General features: G+C 59.9%; 1 protein-coding gene across 5 annotated transcripts in view; it reads left to right on the top strand.

Moving 5' to 3' along the window:
- Nucleotides 1-24,258, top strand: part of IQCE (IQ motif containing E) — a 42,910-nt gene extending 18,652 nt beyond the window's left edge. For all 5 annotated transcript variants that reach the window (XM_047837860.1, XM_047837858.1, XM_047837859.1 and 2 more), the window contains 15 exons: nucleotides 1,196-1,266; nucleotides 2,243-2,315; nucleotides 2,519-2,568; nucleotides 4,026-4,189; nucleotides 5,502-5,557; nucleotides 6,661-6,860; nucleotides 9,119-9,223; nucleotides 10,630-10,720; nucleotides 12,020-12,190; nucleotides 16,007-16,030; nucleotides 18,605-18,706; nucleotides 19,125-19,246; nucleotides 20,118-20,221; nucleotides 21,137-21,235; nucleotides 22,337-24,258. In XM_047837860.1, coding sequence (XP_047693816.1) covers nucleotides 1,196-1,266; nucleotides 2,243-2,315; nucleotides 2,519-2,568; nucleotides 4,026-4,189; nucleotides 5,502-5,557; nucleotides 6,661-6,860; nucleotides 9,119-9,223; nucleotides 10,630-10,720; nucleotides 12,020-12,190; nucleotides 16,007-16,030; nucleotides 18,605-18,706; nucleotides 19,125-19,246; nucleotides 20,118-20,221; nucleotides 21,137-21,235; nucleotides 22,337-22,449 — 1,545 coding nt within the window. In that variant the 3' untranslated portion in view covers nucleotides 22,450-24,258. The remainder of the gene's footprint in view (nucleotides 1-1,195; nucleotides 1,267-2,242; nucleotides 2,316-2,518; nucleotides 2,569-4,025; nucleotides 4,190-5,501; nucleotides 5,558-6,660; nucleotides 6,861-9,118; nucleotides 9,224-10,629; nucleotides 10,721-12,019; nucleotides 12,191-16,006; nucleotides 16,031-18,604; nucleotides 18,707-19,124; nucleotides 19,247-20,117; nucleotides 20,222-21,136; nucleotides 21,236-22,336) is intronic.
- Nucleotides 24,259-27,513: the final 3,255 nt, after the last annotated feature.

The following is a 27,513-nucleotide window of genomic DNA, read 5'->3' as shown; positions in this document are numbered from 1 at the left end:
ATCCCAAGCAGGCTCTGTGCTGAGCACAGAGCCCAACCCCGGGCTCCATCCCACGACCTCAGAAGCACGACCAGAGCTGATGTCGAGAGTCAGATGCTCCACTGACTGAGCCAACCCGGGCGCCCCGGCTTTTTTAAAATTAAAGTTGATTGAAAGTAGAAATTCTAGATCCTTGGGTGTGTGCAGTTTCCACCTTAACACCCGCTGCCAAATCGCCCTTCGGAGTTGCCGTGTCCTGTGACTGAACGCTGTGCTGGTGAACAAGGTGCCGGTGAGCACTGGGCTGGTGAGCACTGGGCTGGTGAGCATCGCCCTTCAAGAAACGTCTGCACGTATGCATAAGAAGGGTGGTTTCTACTGAAGTCTTGGTCGTAAATAGCAATTTAAGCCTCATCGATCGAGGAATGGGTGTCCACACCGTATGACTGTACCGGGCAGAAGTCACGTAGGGGTGCGGCCCCACAGGGATGGTCCACCAGGACCATTCGTGGCATGAGAAAACCACGTGGCCGCCTGTGCGGTAGGATGCTGTAATGTCAGTGGGTGCACATGCACGACACAAGGTCTAGAGGACACAAATTCGCTTGATGACAGCATTAGGTGAGGGGGGTTAAGGTCAAGGGCCGTAGTCTGATATATGTTCTCATTTTCCCCCAAGAAGATGTATTCACGTATTACTGAACATAATTGAAAGTTAGTTTAAAATCCAACTGGGAAGGTGTTTGGGAAGCCAGAAAGAAAGAAGGGGATATTCTTTCAGGAGTGCAAGGGTGCTGTCCCCCACAGTGACGGGTTGGCAGAGAGAAGGAACAACGAGACGCACGCGGTCTTCTGTGCCCCAGAGTGAAGCTCAGGGTCGTGGGGGGTCAGCTCTGCTCACTCCCAAGGGGATACCGTGGACACAGTTGTCCTTTGAATCTCGTGATGGCGGTGCATCCGTGTGTTTCGAGTGTGGAACGTGGGGGGGGGGGGGGAGGTTCTGCACCCGCCCCGCCCTGCCCCCGCCCCGCCCTGCGCCGAGAGCCGGACAGCCGGGCCCTTTCTTTGCTGCGCCTAGGGACTACGGGAGAAGCCGCGACCAAGTGGGGCGGGATCAGCGGGCAGGGGACGCCTAGCCCAGCCTGGGGACAGGAGGGAGGGGCAGCTCGTGGACTGCGGAAGCAGTCGACTGGATGTGCGCGTGTTCGACTGGCAGGTCGTGAACGGGCTAAAGCAGAGGATTCTGAGGCTGGAGCAGCAGTGCAAGGAGAAGGACAACACGATCAAGTACGGGCACGCGCGGCGGGCAGGGGGTGGGCCGGGGGGGGGGGGGGGCGGGCTCCGCAGGGTGTCCTCGGCCGGGCCCCGGCGAGGCTGGCTGCAGCCAGCCCGCGTGCCCGCTCGCCTCCCCTCGTACCCGGCAGCGGCGTCTGCTCTGTCTGCTGGGACTGCACCCCCAGTCCCCGCCCGCCACCCTCCGTCCCACGTCCCTTGTCCCAGCATCCTCTTGGTGCCAAAACCACGAAAGGAGGTGTTAGCTGCCTCTTCAGACATCACCCAGACGGCGTCTCCCTTTCATCTTTTCCTGTTCCCCTTGCACCTGAGCCCTGCTCTCTGTCCTCGGTCTGGTGTGGACCGCGTGCCATCTCCCTGTGGGTCCGTGGGCGCTGGCACCCCAGCGGCCTGCCCTGGTCCCGTGTGGTCCCGGTGGTGCCGTGCGGAGCAGAGTCCTGCCTGGAGGCGCCCGAGTCCCCTTCCGCTTTCTCTCCCTGCGTCTCTCCCTTCTCTGTTCCTCTGCTGAAATCGTCCCCTGTAAAAATCTGTATTATTTGCTGATTTCTTCTGTATTTCGGCACCCTGGACTCCGCACCTCGATTCGCTAGAGCTTTTTATCTGAAGTCTGTTGGATGCTGAGTGGGGGGTGCTGGCAGTACGGGTCGGGGGTGACGCTCCTTCCTCACAGAAGGAGCCTCCCACCGCCCCCAGAGGCGGCTGTCCTCGCCCCAGGCTTCACGGGTACCCCGCTGCTTCTTCCACAACAGCCCCCCCCCTTAGTGAGGAATAGCTTTAGGGAGTCTGCTTCTGCACAGAAGGGGGCCCATGGCTGTGAGGACTCTCCGTGGGTCTCCGCCCAGCCCGCTTCTCTTCTGCCAAGCCCTTCCTCCGCTGACGTCCTGGGAAGCGCTCTTGCCCTTGCCCTGCCCCTGGGGGGGGGGGGGGGGGGGGCCGGCGCTGCCCTACTAACTGTGAACTGGGTTTCTAGCAAACTGCAGACTGATATGAAGACCACTAACTTGGAGGAGATGAGAATCGCCATGGAGACGTACTACGAGGAGGTGCGTGCCCTTCGGGGAGGGGAAGTCAGTGACCTGGGCGGTCGCCGGCCACGCCTGGCTCCCTGCGCTTCCGTTCCGTCTCAGCTTGAACGTGAATCCCAGCAACGTAGGCAGAAATCAGGAACCCGATCACAACTTTTTCAGAGCACGTTCTCCTTCGTGCTCGTTTTGTACCGTAACGTATTTTAATTTGGCGTTTGCAGATTCATCGTCTCCAGACTCTCCTGGCGAGCTCCGAGACCACGGGAAAGAAGTATGATCATCTCCTCGGGAACCGTGTTTCACGTTTGGTCCCGAAAGTAGCGCAGACATGACACGGGAACTGCGTGCACTGCCCTTCTCTTTGGAGCAGTGCACGCACCTGCATCAGTCTGTGAACGGTTTCCATCTGGGACGGTGACGCACAGCCACGTGCTGGCTCCTAACCGCATGTTCACCTCCCCATGCTCTGAGTCCTTAATTCCTGCTATGTAACAGCCTCCAGCTTAGAATTAGAAAGCGCTGTTGTTCCAAGCAGGACTTCCTTATTAAGAAGGCGTTTAATGCCAAGTACAAGTCTATCTCCCCCCGAGAAGTTTATTAGAGACATCAGGGGTTCCCCGTCTCGAAGATTCCCTTTTCACAGATTTGGCCACGTCACTGCCTCGGCACTGAGCTGCGAACTCAAATCAGGCATCCGCCCTGAGCCAGGCACGGCCTTCCCTTCCTTCTTTTCGGGGTTGGCAGACTTTCTCCGTACAGGACAGCCGCTGCTTTGCTCTTTGAAGCAGGCGTGCCCCGCAAAGTGTCCGCAGACACGGAATGGGCGCATCTGCTAAGCCATCGCCCCCGGGGCGCGTGCCGCGTAGGCTCCTGCAGCAGGTGCCTTGGGCCGCAGGACCGTCACCCACTGGTCAGCACACAACCTGTTTCCGCTAGCCTGTCTGTGCATTCACGTGTCAGCCAGCACCTCACACACGGGCTTCCTCACGAGGCCCATCGCAGCCTTCTCCCGAGCCCCGGCAGGAACATGGGGCAGCCCCTGAGCGCTGTGAAGGGGACTGCTTTAAACCCTGAACTCACCAACGAAAGCACCCAGGTGTGAAAAGCATGTACTCAACAGGCTGTGAAGGTGCCGCCTGTGGACAGCCCGACGGTGGCAGTGAAAGCCAAGCTGGGTGCCTGTCCCCCCCCCCCCCAACACCCCCCCCCCCGCCCCTGCCTCCCACTCCTGCCCCCCACCCCCGCCACCGGGAACTTGTCCCTCAGACTGTCCACCACCCAGCCGTGGCCCTGTGCTGTGAAGGGGTCACACGTTAAGTGTTAGCAAGAATGCAAATTTGCAAATACAGAATCTGAACAATGAGGACCGACTGTATTTTAGACTCTGTAGGATAAGAGGCAAATCAAGCTATTGTACGGCTATTTACGTAACGAGAGAGAACGTGAGTTCCCACAAACGTTTTCGTGATACGATTAAAATATATTACTAGTATCGAATACAGTGTTTTGTTCTGCAGGTTGATGGATGAGCACAGATTTCTGTTTGGGGGACAGCACTTTGCTTCCTTGTAGTTAAGTGTCAGGGTTCCCTGTTCCACTGCAGATATCTGCAGAGAGCACTCTGAGCCACAGACAGGCACCCACAGGTGCCGTGTAGCTGCCCCCTTGAAGGCATTTATCCAGCAGGTTTAGAAACCCAAACCTAGCCCTTGGCTTTGCTGTTCCCAGGACTCCGGGGGAGAAGAGACTGGGCGTCAAGAGGCCGAAGAAAGTGAGCAGCGCCCTCCTGAGCTTGTCCCGGAGCATCCAGGAGCTCACGGAGGAGAACCAAAGCCTGAAGGAAGACCTGGACCGTGTGCTGAGCAACTCCCCCACCGTCTCCACCACGAAGGGTACTGGCCCGGGAGCCACCCGCGGAGGGGCGCTCGAGGAGAGGCCGTGTCTCGGGTTCTTTGAGGAAGGACGCAGGTGGCGAAACGTGGGAGAATCTGGCAACCCCACGCCCCTATTTCAGTTGCCAGAAATGCAGATGCGTACTGCTGGGCAACACCAAAATTGACTCCGAGATCTAAGGAGCACCTGCTGTGAGCCAAGCACCCTTGCAGGTAGCTGGGGAGGGCACTAGACAAAAGCAGACATCCCTCGTGGAGGCCACATCGTACTGGGAGGGAGAAGCCAGCAGGTCAGTTATGGGTCTGGTGGCAGGAAGTGCCACGGAGCGAAATAGGAAGGACAGCAGGTGTCGGGGGCAGTGGCGTGCACCTGTGAGTAGGGTCTTCGGGGACAGCCATGCCCACGGCCAGTGTGCCCAGCATATGTAGGCAGTGGGAGGGTGGTGGCGATGATGGCAGAAGGAAGTCGTGGGGCCAGGCCGTGAAGGCCACACCCGGGCCCTGGGGGCTGGGGCAGAGGTGACAAGTGCCGAGTGGAGAAGAGAGTGCAGAAGAGAGGGTGGGAAGACCAGGGCTTCCGTGGCGTCCCCATGGGGGCTGCTGGCGACCCCGGGCACCACAGGGGTGGCAGGTGGCCGGGTTCCGGATGCCTCAGAGAAGGGAGGAGCCGGCTTCCAAAGCTCTTATCTGAGCTGCTGGAAGGACAGGGTGTCCTCGTGAGGTGGAGGTGACGGCGAGAGGAGCAGGTCTGGGGATGGGGATGTGTCAAGTCTGCGGTGCGCAAAAGGTGTCCAAGTGGAGGTGGGTGCATCTGCGAGTTCAGGGCGGAGGCCTCAGCAGGAGATGCCCACATGGGGGCAACAGCAAGCAGAGGACCGGGCTGGGACTGAGCACACCCAGTGAGTGGGGAGAGCAGAGGAGGGCCTGGGGTCCAGCCCCTGGTGCGACGCAGCAGGGTGCAGAGGGTGAGCGGTGACGGAGCGCAGAGCGCCGGGGAAGGAAGTGCCGGGAGGAGGGAGGAAGGCGGAGGATACAGCGCGGACTCGTGTGTGGCCTTGAGAAGTTCTGTCTCGGACCGGTACGCACGATCAGGTGTGGATGTCACACTGAGGTCTTAGGCCATCGGCATGGCCAGCTCCACAGTGTGGGCACGGACTCCCGCCCTGGGAGGCACCCTTCCTGCACGAACTGCCAGGCGCCGCGCGGCCGAAGGGGACACTCACAGGCTGTGCTGGAGGTGGGCGGTCGGGGCTGACGGGGCCATCGGGATGGCTGTGCCAAGTTCACCTCTTAAAGCCATTGCTTCCATCAGGTTACACGGAGTGGAGTAAGCCCCGGCTGCTGAGACGGATCGCGGAGCTGGAAAAAGTGAGTGTGCGCCTCTCAGCTGCCCGTCCTTGACCCGCCCGAGCGCCAGGAGAAGCCGGCGCCCTGTAACGTGGGGACGCAGATGAGCCCTTTGCTCACAGAATGCTCTCAGCACATGCATGGTGGCTGTCCCCCGCATGGCACGCGATGCAGATGGGAATGAGCAGATTCCGTGCAGGTCTGGACGAGACCCACGGGTCGTGTCGTTCCTGTCCCTGGTGTCACAGGTGCCCAAGCCACGGTCACATGGCCCACGGTTTTGGACTCCTTGTGTGACCAGGGATGGAGGCAGGTGGTCCTAGGGCCTTCCAGAAACCAGGCGGCCTGAATACTTGAGTCGGAAAACTTTGTTTATCATCAGAAAGTTGGGGAGATTAATACTTCCTCATACCTGCCGTGGGTCTGCAGATTTGATTTCACTCCTCTGGTCAGTACTCAGTCCGCTTGTTTGGAGTGGGTCAGAAGGGCCCGCGTCTGCTGACTGGTCTGGTGAAACGGTGAGAGCTGTCCCCTGGTTTGGCTGACCGGAGTAAACCTAGAAGGAAGCATCAAGTAACTACAGATCTACACAGCAGAAAACCTGAGTTTTTATGCACTGTGGGTATTTTCAGAAGAAACCTTGTTAGGAAAGGTGGTTACCCAGAGGTGGTGCGGAAGCCCAGGGGGTGGTGCTTTCTCGGCTGAGACACCCACTATCACCGGGGAGCTGGAGCCACTCAGTCAGTCCCTCTCAGCGGGCAAAACCGGGCTATCACATGAGATTAAAAGCACAGAGGCTGAAAATTCCAGAAATCCTAAAGAAAGGGTAGGGTCCATGAGCCCAAAGAAAAGCATATGAGCTCGCCTCTCACGTGCCCTCCGTTCCATCTTGTTAACGGCGCCTTGCCCCCACCGTGCCAGGCCGGGCTCTGCAGGCAGGGTGCTCTTCACCTGCCCGCCGGGCTCCGGTGACGTGGTGCCATCCCGGCTTGTGAGGTCACACGCAGAGCTTGGCCCACACCCGCGCCTGGGACCAGTTTCCGTTGGTCACGGTCTTCCTTGGGTTTCACAACCACAAAGGAAAATGAGAAAGAACTTCTAACAAATGCCTTTGTTGCCCCCAGAAAATAAGTTCGATGGAAAGCCCCACATCACAGGCTTCAGAAGAGGTCAAGTCAAACGCCCCCGTGCAGTCTGCGTCCAGCTCCACCGTGCCCCAGCAGCCGAGATGTGACCGGCACCAGGACAGCGAGCGTCTTCGGGGGACGGTGCGGAGCCTGAGAGGCGAGCGGGACGCGCTGCAGACGCAGCTTCAGGAGAAAGAGTAGGTTGCAAGGCTCGGCCAGCACCTTCTGCCCTGGAAGGGGGTCGCGGCGGGAGTCCGGCCATCCTGGCGCACTCGGGAGACGTGCTCAGCTCCTCGAGTAACTGCTGGCCTGGTTTCATGTGCTTGAAAAGTCCTGTATCTTTTTTGTGAGATAAGAGCCACTTCAGTGGTAAAAACAAGATAGCAATTGGCCACATCACGTTATTGAAAGAAGGGGAGGTGTCATTCAAATCTCTTGACTCCATTCCAGAGCCATTCCCAAATTCTTCACTAGAGAATAATCTACCTTCATTGATTTGTGAGGTAGATAGGCCATCAGTTAGATTTTCTTTAAGGTTTAGAATCAGCGGTATGTTTAAGGGATCTCGTCTAAGTACCAAATGAGACAGACATGCTGTGAAGCGTTCAGTGTGACCCTGAGAGTTTGAAAGGAAAAGCCTGCAGAGTTTGCTTATTCGCTGTTGGTTCTCTAGTGTCTTGAGTTGTAGCCTCCTAAAAATGTTCCTGTCTCCTCCGCTGTCCGCTAGTGGCTTCTCTGGTCAAAGTTGTGTTATGAGTTAAGCCAAACCCATGCATCTTCTGAGATGAGGGTTATCTCTCAGAGTGTGGCCTGGGCAACCAGCAGCCTCAGCATCACCTGGGAGCTGGTTAGCGATGCAGAACCTTGGCCCCGCCCACCTGGGAAGCCGGTTAGAGATGTAGAACCTTGACCCCGCCCACCTGGGGGCTGGTTAGAGATGTAGAACCTTGGCCCCGCCCACCTGGGAGCTGGTTGGAGATGTAGAACCTTGGCCCTACCCACCTGGGAGCTGATTAGAGATGGCAGAACCTCAGCTTCCCCACTTGGGAACTGGTTAGAGATGCAGCACTCAGCCCTGCCCACCTAGGGGCTGGTTAGAGATGTAGAACCTTGGCCCCGCCCACCTGGGAGCTGGTTAGAGATGTAGAACCTTCACCCCGCCCACCTGGGGGCTGGTTAGAGATGTAGAACCTCGACCCCGCCCACCTGGGGGCTGGTTAGAGATGTAGAACCTTGGCCCCGCCCACCTGGGAGCTGGTTAGAGATGTAGAACCTTCACCCCGCCCACCTGGGAGCCGGTTAGAGATGTAGAACCTTCACCCCGCCCACCTGGGGGCTGGTTAGAGATGTAGAACCTCGACCCCGCCCACCTGGGAGCCGGTTAGAGATGTAGAACCTTGACCCCGCCCACCTGGGAGCTGGTTAGAGATGCAGAACCTCAGCCCCGGCCACCTGGGAGCTGGTTAGGGATGCGGCACTCGGCCCTACCCACCTGGGGGCTGGTTGGAGACGCAAAACCTTGTCAGACCCAGATCTCCTGAATCTGACTCTGTGTCTAACGACACCCCCTGGTGATCGTGGGCATGTTTAGGTCTGAGAAGGCCTCCCTAAGCTGACTAAGTTCTCTGGTGCCTGTTTATGGCAGAGGAAAACCCCTTCACACTCCCCTTGTTCTCCTCCAATCCAGGCGCATCTATGCCAATTGGCAGGTCCTTTGTAAAAATTAGCGTTTCATGAGAGGTTTCAAAAATGGGGCTAGTCATTTTGAAAGATAAATAACATCTGCGATTTTCTCTTCAGCCGTCACACGGCATGATAATAGCTTCCGCTTGCTGAGCCCTTACTATGTGACAGAGGCTCTGCTAAACAGTCAGGGTGTCTCGGATTCCTGTGGAGATTAAACGAACCTTGGAACCAGTGGAGCTGAGGTCAGACAAAGGTCTTGTCTTGGAGCCACGTGCCACCTGTGGGGCCCAAGAAAGCCCATCGGGCAGCAGTTTCGTTGGAGGTGATGGGGTAACCCCCCTCGTCCTCAGGGCCCCAGCTCAGGCAGCAGCCCCGTGTGGCGCGGGCAGGACCCTCAGCAGTCCTCTCAGATAGGGGTGACATACCCGATTGGGTGACTGTCGGGATAACGCCCGTCTCCATGAGACAGCGAGACCCGCGCGAGCAGAGCCCGCGGCTCGTGTGATGGTGCTCACCTCGGTATCCCGGGCACGTAACAGCCTCTGGCACATAGCAGGCGCCCAGTAAATACCTGGATGAACCACCACCGGGCCGGCGGGCCTCTCGGGTCTGTTCCCGGCTCTGTGTAGCTATGAGCGAGTGCCCCTGCCGTCCATCCACCGTCACGGGGACGGAGGTCAGGCTGCGCGATGTTTTCTGAAAGCCCTTCCTGCTGGGTGAGGATCGGTGTTCCTGTGACGTTGAACCGTCTCTGCTTCTGTGTGTTCAGTTTGGAAGTGAGACAGCTGCTACAGACAAACGCCACCTTGCGGAAGGAGCTGGAGGGCGTGAGGGAAGGGGAGGAGGAGAGAAGAGGAAGAGAGGAGGCTCTGAGGTGAGTGCACAAGAGGCAGAGGCTGTGGAGGTCGCACGACTCCAAGCGTTTCCTGCCTTTCCTCAGCGCGGCTCTCGGAGTGGCTCTTATACAACCCCAGCCCGATCCCCACACCCCGCGCCCTGACATCTTGCAGTGGCTCTTTCTTTCCTTCGGAGTAAAAATCCTGACTCTGGGGAAGGGCTGCTCACGATCAGGCCGGTGTTTGCCTCCCTGGCACGATGCCCGGTCCTCGGCACGCACCTTTCACTGCGGTGCAGCCACCATGGGGGGTCACCCCATCAGGACTCCCAGGACAGAGCCTCCTGCTCCTTCAGGGTCACTACTCACAGTCCCCAGAAAGTGGAAACAGCCCCAAAGCCCGTCTCTGAGGAATAGATAGGAAAAACAAGTACGTTTGTAGGAAAGAATACAAAGGAGTAGGTTCTGACACGTGTGACAGCAGGGACGAACCTCGTGGCATGTGGAGGAAGCAGACAGGAAGGCCCCCTGGTGTAGGATTCCAAAATACAGGGAGAGGGGCTGGGGGACGGGGGTGCGGAAAGGGCTGCCGACGGGTGCGGGTGGTGGGAGCATTCTTAGCGCGGCGGCACCATGCTGTGGAGGTGCTCAAACCCGCTTCATCGCAGACTTGGCCACAGTGAATTTTATGTTGTACGAAATTCACCTCAATAAAAAATGCCCCCCCAAACGTAGGTGAGAACCCTGAGCAGAAATACCTAGCACTCAGAATAGTAAGTCAGACACAGACTACTGGAATGAATGAAAATATTTTGCAGGAGAACTGACTAGGCGGGATCAAAGGAGACGGGAAAGGGCAGGTACACGGGGAAGAGTTGTTCTTGCTTGGCCTCAGACACCTGTAGTGAAGGCACACATCGTATTTTCCTCCAGTCACATTGTTTGTTAAAAGCCCCCAGTAGGAGGCGCCTGGGTGGCTCGGTCGGCTGAGCGTCTGACTTCAGCTCAGGTCACGATCTCGCGGTTTGTGAGTTTGAGCCCCGCATCGGGCTCCGTGCTGACAGCTCAGAGGCTGCCTGGGATTCCCCACCCTAAACCCATCTAAAATAAAGAAATTAAAACAAACAAACACACACACACATAATTCCTGCCCATTTGTCCCTCGTGGCCTCAGAACTCTTACCATGGTCCAGAAGTGCTGTTGGCCCCAGACGTCCTCTGTCCCCGCCCTCTCCGGGCCCCAGATCTAGGTGACCCACAGACCGCAAAGCGCAGTCCTGTGCACCGGCCCGGCCCGAGGTGTAGGAGGGGTGGTAGCCAGAGACCCCATGTCGTCCTGGGACAGGTGGCCTTGCCAGCTCCACAGGCGGCCATCGCTGCTGTCACACAGACACGTGTCACAGCACGGTGGCCAGTAAGATGGCGTCTTTTCCCTCCCACGTTAGAGAGGAAATTCAAACACTTACCAAGAAGTTTCAAGAACTGGAAGAAATTAAGAGAGAAGAAAAAGATGACCCCGTGGAAATGACCCCGGAGGTATGGCTCAGCTGGGCTCAGCTTCCTGTCCGGGCATGGTGGGGCTCTCGGCGGACACGTGACGGTTCTGCTGTCTCTGTCCCCAGGATTTTCCTGGCTCCGACGTTGGCAATCCAATTCCCTTTTATCGTCACCACTGATTTCCATAAATTGTGTGTGTTGAGTCCAGAGTTCTGAACTCATTAACCATCAGTTAAGTGACTTTTCGAACTAGCATCCGAGTCTTAGCTAAGCTGACAAGTCCTTCCCAGATTTCACATTCACTGAAGGGTTGTCTGTTAGCAGGTGAGGAGGATGAGGAGGCCCTACAGGGGAAGGAGGGATATCTGGTGAGGACATCCTGTCCCCAACCCTGCGTGTTTAGTGTGAGCTTCAGGCTAAGACAGAGAGCAGACCTGACCCGGGGCGGGGTGCCAGGTGCCTGCCACCAAATGTCACACATGTCCAAGTGTCGAAGGTGCGTGAGGCAAATGGCAGGTTGGAGGTCAGAGGTAAGTGTAAGCAGCACAGGCACGGACAGGTCACACGATGACAGATGTCATCTGGCCCCAGGAGAGCAGAGATGTGGGGTGCATTAGGACTGGGGAAGGAGACAAGCCCCCTGAGGTGAGGTAGCAGGAGGACCCGGGCTAGCCGGGAGGCGCTGGTGACAGTGGCCGATGGGCTCGGGGGCACTGGTGCTTGCACGGCGGGCCGGGCACCTTGGACCCAGGGCAGTTTCAGTTTTTAAGTTTCAGCCTCTGCGAGAGCATTCTCCAGCACAGGTGTCTCCATCGGTGAGAACAGGCCAGTATGTTGATTCTTATTGCAGACCATGAATCTGGACCCTCCAGTGTGGTAGATACCAGGTTTATTTCAATGATCAAAGTAGCAATTCTTTTCATCTCCAAAACCAAGCGAGACATCGGTTTCCTTTAATCAGAGTCCTGTTGCCGTCAGTGTCTTAGGCCAGAAAACCAAGGAAAGAAAAGCCGGTGAACCTGGCGGTAACGCACACGTGTTACTGAGCTCAGGAAGTGCGGCCTAGGTTGAAGGGGCCGCCTCCCAGGGGAGCTCCCCAGGGGAGCACTGCCCCCGCCCCAGGTTTAGGGGGGTGGATGAAGACCTACCTGAAATCTGTTTATTAGCAACACGTTTCTGCAGACATGAACGATGTCACAAGGCTGGACGTGTGGCTACGGATTTTTCCTCCAAACTGAAAGCCCGTTCTGACGAGCTTTGCCTGGATCGTGCCACCTTACCTGATCTCCGTCCTCCCTGCCCGGCTTAATCATCCTTTGCACCTTGAATTTCCTGCAGACCCCGGAAGAACCCCGACCTTCCCTTCCCACCAGCAGGCCCTCTCAGCAGGACTCTGAGCCAGATACAAGCGAGGAGGGCTTCTCCCGGCCCCCCTCCACCTGCTCCGAGGGGCGAAGAGACACGGCCGCCAGGATCCTGCAGAGCCGGTGGAGGGTATACAGACACCAGGTGAGAGCCCACGAAGGCCCTGCCATGGTCTGTGGCCCTGGGGCCCCTTCGACACGCGGGCTCTGTGCTGTGTGCAGCTGGCATGTGGGAACATGTGGGAGGGACAGCGTGGATACGGCTGAGGACAATGTCTCGGGGGTAAGGGAGACACCAGCACCTGGCCCCACGGTGGAGGGAGCGGGTCCTGCGGGGAAGGAAGTGACCTGGCACACAGGGCGGCCGCATTCTGGAGTCACCGCCCCGTCCCTCTGAGCACGGGCCGGAGCATGGGATCCCCAGTGAAGCGGATCCATCTCGGAAACAACTGGAGTTGAAACCCCCAGAGGAGCCCCTTTTCTGCGGCTGCCTGGGAGGAAGCAGCTTGGGCTGTGGGCCATTTTATTGTGACTGAAAAACCTGCCTCCGGAGCGTGTGCGTCTCAGCCAGAGGGTCTCAGCCAGAGGGAGGAGGGAGTCAGGGGCTGTGTATATGCCGAGCGCCTTTGTGCTTGGGGAGACTGGGGCGAGGGGCCCAAGGAGCCCCCGTCTCATGGCGCTGTCTCATGGCCGTGGGGGGGGTGGGACTGGGGCCCTCTCCTAAGCTCCTGGGACGAGGGGCCCGTCTCCTTGCGCCAGCCGCATGGCATGCCCCGAGAGAGCTCCCCGGATTTTGGTTTTGTAGAACACGGCAGGGTGCTTTCTCCCGAGGGAACCAACAAACCCCGGTGAGGCCCCTCCTTGCCTGAATATCAGAAGGCTGCCAGGAGGGCTTTTTAAATTGCTGTTTCTTCCAAACTTTCATCACAAAAGCTCACAGGACATTTAGAAGGGCTGGAAGACTTTCGGGCATTCCAGGAATTCTTGCCACCAACCCGACCCACCCGTAGTTGACACGTAGGCACGTTTCCTTTCTATTCCGACCATTCCTCCCCAGCGCCACGTGGACGTGAGGCTCAGGCGTTACGAGGGTCCGGCTTGCATCATGTAAGCACGAGGACATGTCCTAGCGGACCGCAGCACGTGCCGTCAGATGCCCCAGAGATGCAGCAGTGACTCTGACGTCACCTGGTGTCGCCTCCATATTCAGACCTCTCCAGGTGTCCCAGGATGCCCCTTCACTTGTTGTCGGTCCCCTCTATCTCCTGGAAGGGGCAGGTTAGGTCCACAGGCTTGACTCGCTTCAGGTTGAACATTTTTGGCAAGAGCACCCCCCAGGTGGTTCCGGGCGCACGGTCTCCCTTCCCACAGGTGACACCGGGCGATCCCGCCACCATCTAGCTGCAGGCACTGGGTGGGGTGGCTGCCTGCGTTTGCCGCTGTAAAGAAACGCCTTTCCCCGCTGATGAACCCGTGACGTGCCTTTCACCGGTGGCCCCAGCAGCCTTACGCGCCTTAGCTCAGCCCTTTGTTTTGCACGGTTGCGGGAGGACTTCAGATCCCCCCCCCCCCCCTCCCCGGCTTAGTGGCCGGCACTCTTCTGTAAAGCAGTTTTCCTGATCAGCTGGTCCGCAGAGCACAGCCCCGGGGCCTTCTGGAAAGGCAGGGTCAAGGCTTTGCTGTCCTCCCTCGAGTACTAGGTAAGCACTGATGGCAGGACAGGGAACTGTGTGGTGGCGGCTCCAGCAGCCAGACTCCCTCCCCCCACGCTCTGCGGGGCGGCGGCATCACTGCGTCTAAGAGGGATTACTGTTACCTTGGTAGCGTTCAGCCCGTCCCACGTTCGGTCAGTGGGAGCGCTCCGTCTGGCTCCATCCGTCCGTCCGTGCCTCTGGTCTTGCTGGTGCACCCTCGCTTTCTGGCACAAGGAGGTGTCGCGGGCTCCCGGTCCTCCTCACCCCAGACCAGATGGAGCTCCCGTTTCCGAGGCACCTGCCGTGTCCACCTCACTCCCTGCTCCCACCCACCAGGCACTGGCTTCCTCCCCCTGCTCGCCACCCCCCCCCCCCCCAGGAGCTGGGGCTTTGAGACTCATGAGTTAAATCCTTCCTTCCTTGAGGATTCTGCTTTAAAAGAACTCAGAATAAAAGGAAATGCGCATACCGACATGTAGGTACAAAGCATTTGAAAGGCCACTCGGTCGGAAACCACAGTCCTGGGACCTCCCTCTGGGGTCCGCTTGGTCTGCACGTCTCGGGCTCACGCTGGGGTTCAAGGGTGTCTGAGGCCGTGAGCCAGAAGGCCCTGGACTCGCCTGGAGCCCTCCCAGCCAGTGTGGTTGTGCCCCACACCCAGCTAAGCTTTTTTCTCAAGTTTATCATTTTGAGAGAGAGAGTAGGGAAGGGGCAGAGACAGAGGGAGAGAGAATCCCCAGCAGGCTCCACACTGTCCGTGCAGAGCCCGACGTGGGGCTCGATCCCAAGAACAGTGAGATCACGACCCGAGATCAAGAGTCGGACACTTGGGGCACCTGGGTGGCGCAGTCGGTTAGGCGTCCGACTTCAGCCAGGTCACGATCTCGCGGCCCGTGAGTTCGAGCCCCGCGTCAGGCTCTGGGCTGATGGCTCGGAGCCTGGAGCCTGTTTCCAATTCTGTGTCTCCCTCTCTCTCTGCCCCTCCCCCGATCATGCTCTGTCTCTCTCTGTCCCAAAAATAAATAAATGTTGAAAAAAAAAATTAAAAAAAAAAAAAAAGAGTCGGACACTTAACCCATCGAGCCACCCAGGTGCCCCGCCAGCTTTGGGGTGAGCCGCAGGCTGCCCTGGCCAGGGCCTGCAGCCGGCCGCGGACCGGCACGTCTCCTGAGTCAGAGGCCGTTTCCGCGGGCAACACGATTCCATCTTCTCCGTGTGTCACAGCACGTTCCCACGCCTCCACTTTGCTCTCTTCAGGCTTCACGTGAGACGTCCTCACTCCCCGCCCCGTGTCCCTGCCAGTACTTTCCTGTCCTCGTCTGCTGCTTGAGATTATCTTTGCCGGTCTCGACCACTACTGTTATCAAGCGTGTTTTTTTCCTTCCTTCCTCGTTCCCTCCCCCCTTTCTCTCTCTCTCTCTCTCTCTCTCTCTCCCTCCCTCCCTCCGTCCCTCTCCACTCTGCTGGTCCTCATACTCCCTTCATCTGTCAAGGGATAAATCCTTTTCTGTAACAGCTGTGGGCTGTGCACTCTGATTAACACTGAAAATGAGCTGGTTAATGTACGTTTTATCGACGATGGCCATGGTCCACCACAGGCACATGTATCATCCTGGGGTCCCCACCCTGGAAGGACCTGGGCTATAAAAACACGTATTCTTGGGTCTCATCTGTGCTGACTCTGGATCAGCCTGTCCTGGGTGTAGCTGATTTTTCTCAAGTCCCTGGATGCTTCTCACGACAGATCAGATTTGGGGGCCAGTGACCCAGACCCGTGGACGGGGTCCCCTTTGTAATTTCTCCAGCAGGCAGCGCCCAGCCCGTGTGAGCACCCAGAGAGGGCACCCGTGTCAAGACAGCTCCAGCCGTGGGGAGGAGCTTCCCCGCCCGGAGCCGAAGACACGCACACGTGTTGATGCTCATGAGACACTGTCTCGCGGAGCTCGCTGCCACGGGCTGGCCAAGAGTCGCAGGCGACACCAAGGTGTCTCGTCTTTAACCGTGACCCGCCCTGAGAAAGCCGGCCGTCTTGTTATGGCTGCCGGCCCCTCAGCACTGTCAGCCAGGCGGAGGAGGGACAGGGACGCACGGAGCCCCCTGGGGTGTGGGTGGCAAGGAGGGGGCTCTCTGAGGGGAGTGCCCTGGTACCCCGACTCTGCCTTTCCACCCATGGCGACTGGGGCTGGGGCAGGGGCAGGATCAGGAAATGACTACTACTGTAAAAAATTCATCCTTGTGTTAATTCATGATTTATCTCTTTATTCCAGAAAAAAAAGGCCGTCCTGGACGAGGTAAGCAAAGTTTATTTCATCCGTTTCAAAATACGTATTTCTGCACCGGAGCAAAGTCCCAGTGGGATGTCTCAGGAAGCACCACGGGCACTTGGTTTCGTGAAATCAGACAAGCCCCAAGTGATATCAACATCAAATGAATATTTGGGTAGCTTCACACCTTCAAATTCATTCATTCATTCATTCATTCAATCATTCCTTCTTCCAACACACTTTTCTCGGTCATCAGTTCGGAGTCAGGCAGCCCGGCAGGCCCTCGGGACTCAAAAGAGATGTTGACTCGAACAGCAGATGGGTCGTCGCAGGTCAAGGTGGCAGGTGTGGTTTAGGGCTCGTGTCCAGGTGTGCCGTGGGGTCTGGGGAACGTGGGGGCTCCCAGGCTGAGAGGAAGGGCTCCAGGCAGAAGACAGGTGTGCGAAGGAGCACAGCCTGCCCTGGGGGAGAGCAGGTGTGTGTGAGCGGCTGGACGCGGGCTGGGAGGTGCCAGGACTGACAGAGTCTGAGACCCGCACGGCCCCTTGCTGCTGCTGTCGCCTTCCCCGCCAGCCTGTTCCCCACGCAGCCTCCGGGGTGACATGTCTTACGTGTTAAATAACACCCACCGCCGCATAAGACCTGCTCTCAACTTGGAGCAAATTCCAAAGCTGTTGCCTGAACACCCTCCGTGCCACATGCCCTGGCGACCCCTCCAGCCCTGCTCATTCTTCTCTAGCCAGTCTGGAGGCTTCTTTAACACTCCTCGAAAACACCAGCATATTCCTGCCACGGGGCCTTTGCGCTTGCTGCCCCTCTGCCTAGAAGGCTCTTCCTCCAGATACTTGCACGTTTTGCCCCCTTGCTTTACACAGGTCCGTACCGAAACATTACCTCCTCAATGACACCCTCTCTGAATACCCCGTGCCAGCATCACTCCGGCCTCGTGTCCTGCTTTAGTTCTCCTTGTGGCTTTTATCCCTGTTTGATATTTTGATAGCTTACTTCTTTGCACACTGCTTGTCTCACATTGCAGTGGAGGTTCCGCGGAGGCAAAGACTGACTCTGCCTTTGGGCCACTATGTCCATAGTTCCCAGGACGCGGCCTGCCATATGGTAGGCATTCGGCAAATCTGTGCAAGAGTGGGTGAATGGGTGAGCTTGGGACTCCTCCAGGGACCCTGGAGCGCGTCTACCAGCCGGCCGGCCCGTGCTGTCGTGCTCCGCTGCGGTCTTCGGTGCCGCCCCGGGCCCGAGCGTCCTCGCCTCTCCAGGCAGGTGCGGTGCGGCCGAGCTGTGGTTGGTGTAAGTCAGCAGCCACCACCCTCAGCCCGTGTCGCCGGTAAGGAGCCCTAGGTCCCTGCTGTCCGCGTGTAGCGAGCCCCCTGGGTCGGTCTACATGTGCGTTTGCCTGTTTGATTTTGCCTTAATGCAGGTCCCCTTACCGCACTTTGTTGGGCCTGTTTTTTTTTCTTTAATGTTTGTTTACTTTTGAGAGAGAGAGTGTCATTGCCAGTGGGGGAGGGGCAGAGAGAGAGAGAGACACAATCCGAAGCAGGCTCCAGGCTCCCAGCTGGCAGCACAGAGCCCGTTGCGGGGCTCAAACTCACAAACCTCGAGATCATGACCTGAGTCGAAGTCGGACGCTTAACCCACTGAACCCCCCCAGGTGCCCTTTGTGGGGCCTGTTTCTTAACCCCAAGTTCAGGACGTCTGCTTTACCTTGCCCTCCATAGGGACAAAGCAAAGGTGTTTGGGTTTTTTGTGTGTGTGACTGATTCTGGAAGCCTCTAGGTATCTAAACACACGATGTGTCAGGACTCAACGTACTAAGCGTGTTGTTCCCCTAAAATGCCATGAAAGCCGAAATCCTTTGTCACGCTGTGACGTTTTCACCCAGGGCTGGTGGCTGTTGCCCCTGAGACCCACGACCCTGACTGCAGAACTCAGCAGAGTGTCCACATGTGCGTCTGAAGAAATTATTTAAGTTCAAAGGATAAACAATTCCTTTGCAGCAGTATGAGATCGTGCTCTACCCTGCTTGATTTTGTGTTTTCTTCATGCTTGCTTGTTTTTGAGAGAGAACGAAAACACGGGTGGGGGAGGGGTAGAGAGAAGGGGACAGAGGATCCCAAGCAGGCTCTGTGCTGACAGCAGTGAGCCCGACGTGGGGCTCAAGCTCACACACCGTCTCAGGAGGTGAGCTGAAGCCGGACGCTCAACCGACAGAGCCACCCAGGCGCCCCTGCCCTGCCCGCTTTTGGAACATGTGTATGGAAAGCATGTGGTATAGACTACCCGGCATGGAAACCTAACTACTGTAAAATATGGACACACACTGGCAGCTAAGTTTATTAGCATCTAACAAATGATGTGCTTTCCCGCGGGATCGGGCGACTGTGCCTCTCTCTGCCCAGACGATGGGTCTGTTTCTCCCTGGGGGAGACGCTAGGTGAGTGACGGAGAGGCCGTGGTTACGCAATAGTGAGAGAAGTCACTTCTCTGCTGCTAGGGCTTTTCCCTCTGGATCCCCCTTCCTCCGCAGCTGCCACCTTGCAGGGGAATTAACGTCTACTTCCCTCTCTCCCCGTCCCCTGCCAGGCGGCTGTGGTGCTTCAGGCAGCGTTCAGGGGACATCTAGCGCGGGCGAAGCTGTTGTCAAGCCAGGCGTGTGCTTCAGAACCCCCCAGCCCGCCCAGACAGGTAACCCCCGGGGCCGGACACAGCGGCCCGCTAGCCGCCCTCTCCCCGTCTCCGCATCTGGTGCCTCACCCACCGAGGCAGCACGGCATCTTCTGGTCGCGGTGTCCTACCTTGCACCTTACGTCCATCACGGGGCGCATTGGGCCAGGCAGGCTCCAGGTGGATGTAATGTCTGGTGCCTACGTACTAGGTACGCGTCCATCTCACGATTAAGGTATAATCTTAACGCGGTAAAGATGAGCGTTTTCTTACTCTGTGAAAACAAGACATCCGTTTTAAGAATCTCCAGAGTCTGAGAATCAGGAAGTGCTAAGCACACAGTACCCAGACGAGCCACCCGGAACGGGGCCGTGCTCGCATCTGGCTCTCTGAGGGCCAGGCGGGGCCCCTTGCCACGCTCACTGTCATTTTGCCGCAGGACCCTCCGTCACCGCGTGTTCCCAGCCCCACCGTCCAGGCCCAGGGCAGCCCGGGACAGGAGGAGGCCATCACCGCCATCCAGTCCGTCCTCCGGGCGCACCTGGCACGGGTCAGGCGCAGGTGAGTCCGACCGGCGGGCCCAACTCTGTTCTGTATCCCTGGGAAACGCCGGCCGCAGACGCGGTGCGGGGAGCTGCCCGTCCAGGTGGCCGGCCCGTGGTGCCCGGGCACAGGGTGTAGGAGCTGGGACCTTGGTTTGTCACCCGAACAGAAACACCCCGTGAGGAGTTCCTCCTGCCTGTGCAGTGGGGGTAACCCGTGAGTTCTGGCCTTCCCGGAACGGCCCCCCCGGGCTGGGGTAAACCAGAAGAAGGGGCCAGACACCGTGGGGTTCCGGTACCCGCCACTTTGTAGGCTGGTCGGCTCGTCCTAACGCACCGTCCTCGTCAGAAGAAAATGTGACGTGACCCCGGCATTCAGGAAGGCGCGGGCGTCGTCAGAACCCCCCCAGGGCAGCGCTCCTTCTCTCCTTCTCGGTGGCACTGTGGCGCCAGACCCGCGGGGGCACCGGCTGCAGAAAGTCACAGCCCCTCCTAGCTGTTGTGGGGCGAAGGGGCTGGGGCTGTTCTGCTGCAGGGCTCAGGCTCCCTGCCCCTCCTCACTCTGCCCTTTCTCCCAGGTGTCGGTTTTGGTTCCTCTCTGCCACAGGAGAGCCAGGTGGAGCCCGAATCCCATGGTTCTGGTTCCCCGTGAACGGGGACGGCCAGGGGCTCCACGCAGGTCAGGATCCATCCCGGCGCGGCCGTCACGGCCGGTGACCGCGTCCGCTGGGACGGAAAGGCACGGGAGACGGTGGGAAAGGAAGGCGTCTGGCCCTGACCCCGGCCGTGCACCAGCCCTGCCGGCCTCCCGCGCATCCGTGAGCCCCGCCGTGGGCCTCAGCCCACGGGGGCGTTCTGTGAAGTCCAAGCGGCTGGCCTCTCTCTTGCAGCGCCGCCGGTCAGAGAGCCGTCGCCGCAGCCCCCAGAAGGAGGCAGCCCGCTCCGGCCACACACAGCCAGCTCTCCTCGCCACCCTGCCCGGCCCCTTCTCCTGGTAACGTCACTTCAGTTTCGATTTCCCCGGCCCTCTGAGCTTCCAGCAAAGAGCTGCCACTGCCCGGAAGCGTGGGGTGTGTGGGCACGGGTGGGGGCTTGTCCACTGTGACCGCCTACCAGCAGGGAGGCTGCATCGGGGAGATCCTGGACCTCTGGAGGCGGCCCCGGGGTCAGTGACGGCGGCTTCCGGGCACCTGCGGGCCACAGAGTTGGAGCTTCGTGGCTCGTGTGTCTTTGGTTTTTATCCTTGGCTCTCACCGGAGCTGGCGGTTTCCCTCCTTTGGACCAATGCTTTTCCTGTTTGTTGGTTTTAAGTAAAGCTTTGCGTGTATCTGCTTTTCGGCCTCATCAAGGCCCCCAGACAGTGCAGAGATCCCTGGGACTGACAGGGGCGCCGCACCCCAGCAGTGAGGCCCGGTCAGCTCTGCCCGGCGGCGGACGTGGGGTCCCGGGCAGGGCCCGTCTCCTCGCGTGTGAGGCGGACGCCCGGCGAGAGCCTGGACGTTGCTTTCAGGCCCCGCGATTCCGGCCTCCCCTCCCCCTTCCTCTGCTGGGACTTGCTCGCACTCGTACTGTGATGCTGCCGATGAGCAAGAAGGCGGTGCTGGGAGGTTTGGGACGGTCACTGGACCAAGAAACGCAGTCTTGAGGTCCTGTTAGTGAGGGCGGTAGGCGGTCACCACGTGGCGCTCACGTGGGAACGTTTCCAGCGACTTTTCTGTCCCGAGCTCGTAGGTCACAAAGATGGAGTCTGAGGACAGGCGGGGAGCGGGGCTTCGTGTCAGGAAACCTCGGCAAAGGAAGCCAAAACCCGGGTGCTGGGGTGGAAAGACGGGGGGAGGGGACGAGTCCTGCCCGTGTCCCACGCCGGCCGCGTGCAGGGCCGGCACTTCTGGTCTGCGTGTCGTTTCAGGTCAAGAGGACAGTGAGGCGAGCGGCGGGGAGACCGCGGAGGGGCCGGCGGCCGAGGACGAGGCTCCGGGGAATCCAGCAGCCCTGCAGCCCCGCTGCGGTGAGCGGGGGCGACGCGGCCTTCGGGGGGCTGGGTCTCGGAGAATGTCCTGAGGAGCCAAGGGCTTGCCACCGTGTCCGCCCGGGAAGTCACCACATGGGAGAGCGGGCTGCGTCCCTTGCGGTCGCTCAGCCCGGGCTGTCGGGGCTCGCGGACGTCGAACTCTGGTGCCCCACAGGCCCCGCGTGTCAAGAGCCAAGGGCAGCAGTACCGGGATGCCCCAGAAGACACGGAGCCGGGCGGGCCATCGAGGACTCCCGGCCCCCCGAGGCCCCTCCTCCTGCGGACGGTGTCGTCTCCCGCCGAGGGGCGTTACCGCACACGCCGCCCTCAGTTCCCGGCAGGGCCACGCGGCCCCGTTTGGTCCGATCGTGACCGTGTTTTTGAAGATAACCTTGGAAACGGATGTTTGAGCATCCTGAGGCTCTCCTCTCAGATATTCTCTGGAAAGCGCCAGAGGCCAGCTGTGCAGTCACGCGCCTCGGTGTGGCCGAGCCTGGCTTCTTTCCCGCTTTCCCCCCGACCGGCGACCGGTGACCGGCTGTCCCCTTGCCCCTCACCGGGCAGAGTGCGGGCCTCCCTCCCATCCCTCGCCCGTGTCAGGCCGCTCCTCAGGCCCCTCGGGCGCAGGCTGTGTGCAGCTGGCGCCCCCTTCCAGCAGAGACAGGATTCTGGAAGGCTGCTGTGCGTGAAGAGTGTGGGGGAGGGGCCACCGGGCGCCGCGTGCCCGTCTCCCCAGGTGGGCGTGCCACCAGGAAGCGGGCTCTTACACACGCAGCTGGCCGCCAGCCTGGCCAGCGCTGGGTCGCAGCTCCCGCCCAGGCCACGGGCTCGAGGCGCCGCGGTGGGGGCGGCCCTCAGAGACCCCCAGTCGCGCTCCAGCTTGCTCGCTGTCGGCCAGCCTCACCTTTTGCGGGTGTTTGCCTTTTGGCAACGGCCTGGGTGTCCAGAGCTGAGCTCGGAGGCTGAGGTGGTTTGTGGCCGGTGACGCTGACACCGAAGGTCGTTGCTGCCCGGCAGGGAGCAGGCGCTGTGCCAAGTGTCCCGGGCACGCCCCGGCCCCGAGCAGCTGCGGTGACAACCCGCTCCGGTTCGTTGCAGGGCCGTCCTCTCCCTCAGGACCGGGACCCGCAGACGACGGCAGCTCTGACGACTCCGACGAGATCGTGGTAGCCCCGGCTGTGGCCCCGAGGAAGGCCGCCTCCCCACCCTAGGCCCCGGGCCTGCCCCTCACGTGGCGACGGCCCTGCAGGGAAGCTCGGGGTTTGGAGGACGAAGCGTGTCCTAGAGGACGTGGGAACTACAGTTACGACTGGAGAGTATTTTACCTTGTTAGCAAAGAGCTCCGTGCTCCACACACACCTCAGCAGCCTGGTCGGTGCTCCTCTTCCGTTGGTCTGGTCGCCTGTTTGGTTGCTTGTTCAGGGAATCCTGAATGATCTCGTCTCCGGGAAGGGCCGGCGGCGCAGTTTTCGGTGTCAGACGGACAGACGCTTCTGCCCGGGACGGGCCAGCCGGGGGCCCTGCAAAGACGCGGTCTCGGCAGCCGTTTCCTGGCCTCCGGCCGTGAGCTGGGAACACCCGCCTCGTCTGGAGCCACGCTGACGGCACCCCGTTCCTCTCCCGCCACCGCCTTCTCTGGCACCGCGTGCTCTGATCTTCACCCGGCAAGTAGGCGAAGTACTTTCTGGAAGAGACACATGTGACAGACCCCTGTGGCAGGATACGGCGTCTCCAAGTCTCATGAGACACGAGGACATCGGGGCCCCAAGAGGGGCTCATGTTCCTCAGGCTCCTCCTCCTGCCCCTCTCCACGCAGACCTTCCCCCACCATCGTCCCCACCGCCAGGGCCCCGTGCCCAAGAGGTGCCGTGCCCAGGAAGGAGTCTGGCGAGACCCTGTCGCTGGGTAGGCCAAGCCTTAAAAGGCACCAAACCCTAACCACGAAGTACCATCAGGTTTGCCTTTGAGAAATGCAGCGGCACAGCTGTCCCCAGGCCCCGGGCAGGGCAGGGGTGCTGGGCTCACCCGCGGGCCGCAGGTGACGGGGGTGCCCCGGGCCCTTGCTGCATGCGGGCCCCGGCTCCCGCCCAGCCTGTGCCACACAAACATAGAGCCCCCCCTTTGTCTGCAAGGTCAGCCTTTGTTGATGGGAAGGAGAAGAGCCTCAGGCTCGCGGTCGGGGGGGGGGGGGGGGACGTCAAGGGCGTCTGAAGAGCCCCGTGTCCCCAGGCCGGGCGTCCAACTCTCCACAGGTCCACAGGCCACACAGCTGGCGTGAGGAAGCTCACTCTTGCCTGGACTGAGTGTGCCGGCTGGAGCCCTTCTGAGGTCGAACCTTGGGGAGTAGGATGTGTTCTTCTTTGGGGAAACGCTTGGCCCTCCTCACCGTGGCCAGGAAGCTTCTGGCGCCACAACCAGCTAGAGCCCGTCCGTGGTCGTCCACCCCGAGCCGCCGGGACCACCCGGTCAGGCTCCGTCCACACAACAGCTTGAGAAAAAAAAGCCCAGCCAGAGAGCTAGGCCGATTTAGTCTTTTGCTGGTTTGGTCTGTGGGCTGCGAAGTCCATTTTCTTGTTTCTCGTCTCTCCCACTGGACCGACTGGTAACTGGACCGAATCTGTTGCCGCCCCTGGCTTGTTTCACGCCTGGGGTCTGTTCCCCAGTGACCCGACCACCCTCCCCTGGGTCCCGGGCTCGGAGCTAAGGGTCTGCAGGGGCTGGGCGAGCGCTGGGGGCCTGCCCGCTCCTGGGGCGAGGCTCCTCCCACCCGTCACTCAAACAACGGGCATTTCCACCCACTCGTCATTCGGGCCCCGGAGAACAAGGCCCCGCGTGGCGTCCGGGCTGGCCTGTGCGCCGTGACCGGAGGGGCCTGGCCAGCGGGCAGGGCCACAAAGGCAAGATCGGTCTGTGTGCTTGTGTTTTCCAAGGAGACGACCCCAAGAACTGTAAATACGTACACGCGTCTGCCTGTGTGCCTTCGGGGCAGCATTGTTGATCTATTAAAAGCAAACATTCTCCAAGCCGCCTCGGTCACTGATGCACCTCTAGGCCACCGTGAGTTCAGCCAGAGTCCAGTGTGCACGCCCTCTGGCAGATGGCCTGCCCTGTGGCCCTGTGGCCCTGTAGGCGCCGAGGAAAACCCCAGGCAGCGGCCTGCTTGTGGGGCCTGGCCGTGGGGCTGGGTTTCCTGGCCTGCAGAGCCAGAAGGGCCTGGAGCGCCGACTCCCTGTGCCTGCTCAGCTGGGGGCCACTGCCCACATGGGGCCTCGGGGCCCACTCCAGGGAGGCAGGGGAGGGGAAAGGGATCCAACAGAAAGGAGACAGGCACTGCGACCTCAGGCATCAAGCACTCCAAAGGCACAGGTCCGAACCCTCCCGTGGGGAGTCCGGGGCATGTGCGGCTCGCCATGCCCTGGTTGTCACCACAGCACCCGCACACCGGCTGGGGGCTGACAGAGAAACGTGCCCTGCCCCCACCCCGGCCACCCTCACAGTGCAGAAGCGGAAGCCGCGTCTCCCGGCCCTGACCCAGCTGACCCGGTGCTGCCACAGCCGGGCCTCGTGACCACGGGGAGGCGAGGCTTCCAGGCTGCCGCCACCCCCCCCCCGGCCCCTCCCTCCCGAAGCGGCGCCGTCTCCCACCGGGACGCACGGGGGCTGACCCGGCCTGGCCACGGAGATGCTGCTCCTGCCGCCCGGGATGCCGGAGAGACCCCAGCCCGGGAGCCGGGGACAGGCTGTCCTGTGGCATTCCTGAAGGTGCCGGGTGATGACGACAGAGGAGTCCGGGCAGTGTCACGGCCCCCGGCGGCCCTCAGTTCGCACCCACCCGGCAGGCATGCTCCAGGGAGAAAGAGGGCAGGGAGGGCAGTGCTAGTGGGAACAGCACAGGGCGGGACCGGGCGGCTGCCCAGACACGCGCAAGTAGACGCGTGAGGGCTGTGCCGAGGGGCCAGCCGAGTGGCAGGCGGCTTCCAGGGAGCTCAGCTGCGGGTCTCCGTGCCCAGGGACCCAGGAGGAGTGCGGGCCGAGAGGTCCCCGCCAGGGTGGACAGGCGAGGGCCCGGAGAGGGAGACCGCCAAGACCAGGAGCCCCGCAGGCCTCCCGGTGGGGAGGTCGCTGACTGGGCAGCTCAATGGCTTTTGTTAAGTTTGTTTATTTTGAGAGAGACAGAGAGGGCACATGTGGGGGAGGAGCAGAGAGGAGGGGGGAGAGAGAATCCCAAGCAGCTTCCACACCATCAGCACAGAGCCTGATGCGGGGCTCGATCCCACGAACCGGGAGATCACGACCTGAGCCGAAACCAAGAGTTGGGAGCTTCACTGTCTGAGACACCCGGGCGCCCCTCGATGGGGTTTTTAGGGTGTTTTGTTTGCTCGCTCCTCTATGTGTGAGGAAGGGACTCTGAGAGACAGACCCATGGCCCCGACGGCACGTGCTGGCTGTGCCCTGTCCCATGAACGTCCACTGTCGTCCTGACAAGTGCTCTTGGCCCCTCAGACAGACCAGAAACCTCCATCCTGGCAAAAATACCCACAGCTTTAGGAAAAGGGAGACCAGCCTAGCTCGTCTGCCAGGGTGAGCACAGCACGCCTTTCTCTCTGATTTCGAGAAATAAATACCCTCTGCAGAAAGCCCGCCACCCTTCGAGATCCGAACACAATTTAAACTCCGAGTCCACCTGAGCTTAAATGACAGCCCTGCTGTGGCTCCGGCAGGAGCACCTGCTGTCACGTGGCTCAGAGATTCTCTGAGGACCGGGGGTCTGGCGGGCTGCCCCTCCAGGGTCCCACCTTGCCACGTTCCCAAGGGCCCGCTAGCCCCACTTCCCTGCCGGCTAAGCGTCCTTAAAAACGAGAAGTCCCACCTGGGAGTTAAAACGTGAAACCAGCAGGTGGCTCAGGGGAGGAAGCGGTGGACCCACTGGCCTTCGGCACATGTATTTAGATCAGTTGCAACTTTATGCGTCGTTTATACAGGAGTCTTCGGAAGGGATGAGGTTTTCACCCTGTGCTGCAAAGAACAGCTGTCTCGCAGGGTATTTGTCTTGTTTGCCGAGTAAATCCTGTCACTTTGAATTGCCCCCAGGGGTGCGACGCTGTAGCCCAGGCTGTGTGCTTCAGAAACCTCACTTTCCGGGGCCGCTGGGCCTCTGCTTCGCACCGGCTGGGGTGCAGAGGGCCAGCCGGAGGGAAGAGGCCCTGCCGCCCGCCCGCGGCTCCCTCCTCTCCCGCCTCCCCTCCTCCCTTCTCCTTGCTGGCCCGAGAGGACTCGAGCGTCAAGAAACGAAGACGTGAGGGGCGCCTGGGTGGCTCAGTCGCTTGAGCGTCCGACTCTGGATTTTGGTGCAGGTCACGGTCCCACTGGGATCGAGGAGCCTGCTTGAGATTCTCTAGCTGCTCTTCCCCTGCTCCTGTGCTCACGCTCGCTCTCAAAAATAAAAAAAAAATTAAAAATTAAAAAAGAACTGAAAATGTGTTCTCATCTGGGGGTGCTTCCCCAAATTCTACTCGGCTTTTGCTTTAGGAGCAGGGAAACAATCTTTGACAGGAATCCACGAATCCGGCAGCAGAAGACAGCTTATGTCTGGGGAATAAATCTTCCCCAAGATTTTGCTTGCGTGCGGCTGCTTGCCAGGCCCTTAGATCCTGCTGGAATCTGCCCGGAGCCCCTCCAGGGGCTCGTTGGCCGGTTCTGGCCTTGCCTGAGCCCACCTCGCGCCCCATCACCACGTGTCTGGGCAAACGGCCTGTCTGGAAGGCTTCACGCTTTGTTCAGGAGCCGCTTGGGCCTTAAGGAGTCTGTGACGGCAGAGAGCAGAGCACATCAGACACCTTCCCCGGCCACACGCCTGTCCCTGCGTGTCCTCGGAGAGGCTGGGGTCCACCCGCAGAGAGCAGCCTCCGGGGGACACCCTCCCGGGGAGTTCCTTAGCTGGAGCTGGCAAGGGAACGGAGTACGGCCCAGCCTCGGGCCCTGGCCAGCAGGGGTAGACAGACATGTGAATCTGTGAGCAGGCACAGAGATACACACGTGCACACGTCCCGCTCCCTGTTCCTGCCACTGGTTGGTTTGTGACCCTCGGGAATTTGAAAGTAGTGCCCAGCCTGGCCCGCAAGGAGCACGTGGGCCTCCTTACAGACTCTTAACTGAGAGTTACCCGCAGGCCCTTGCCAAGATGATTTTCTTGATGAGATTCTTCAAAAGTCACCAGGGAATATGGAAAAAAATGTCAGAATCCGAATCCCCGGTTCCTTTTAGCACCTGCTACT

The sequence above is a fragment of the Prionailurus viverrinus genome, chromosome E3 (assembly GCF_022837055.1).
Source record: "Prionailurus viverrinus isolate Anna chromosome E3, UM_Priviv_1.0, whole genome shotgun sequence".
NCBI classification, from domain to species: domain Eukaryota; kingdom Metazoa; phylum Chordata; class Mammalia; order Carnivora; family Felidae; genus Prionailurus; species Prionailurus viverrinus.
Note: the sequence above shows the minus strand (reverse complement) of the source record. Positions and strands in the feature narration are given on the sequence as shown.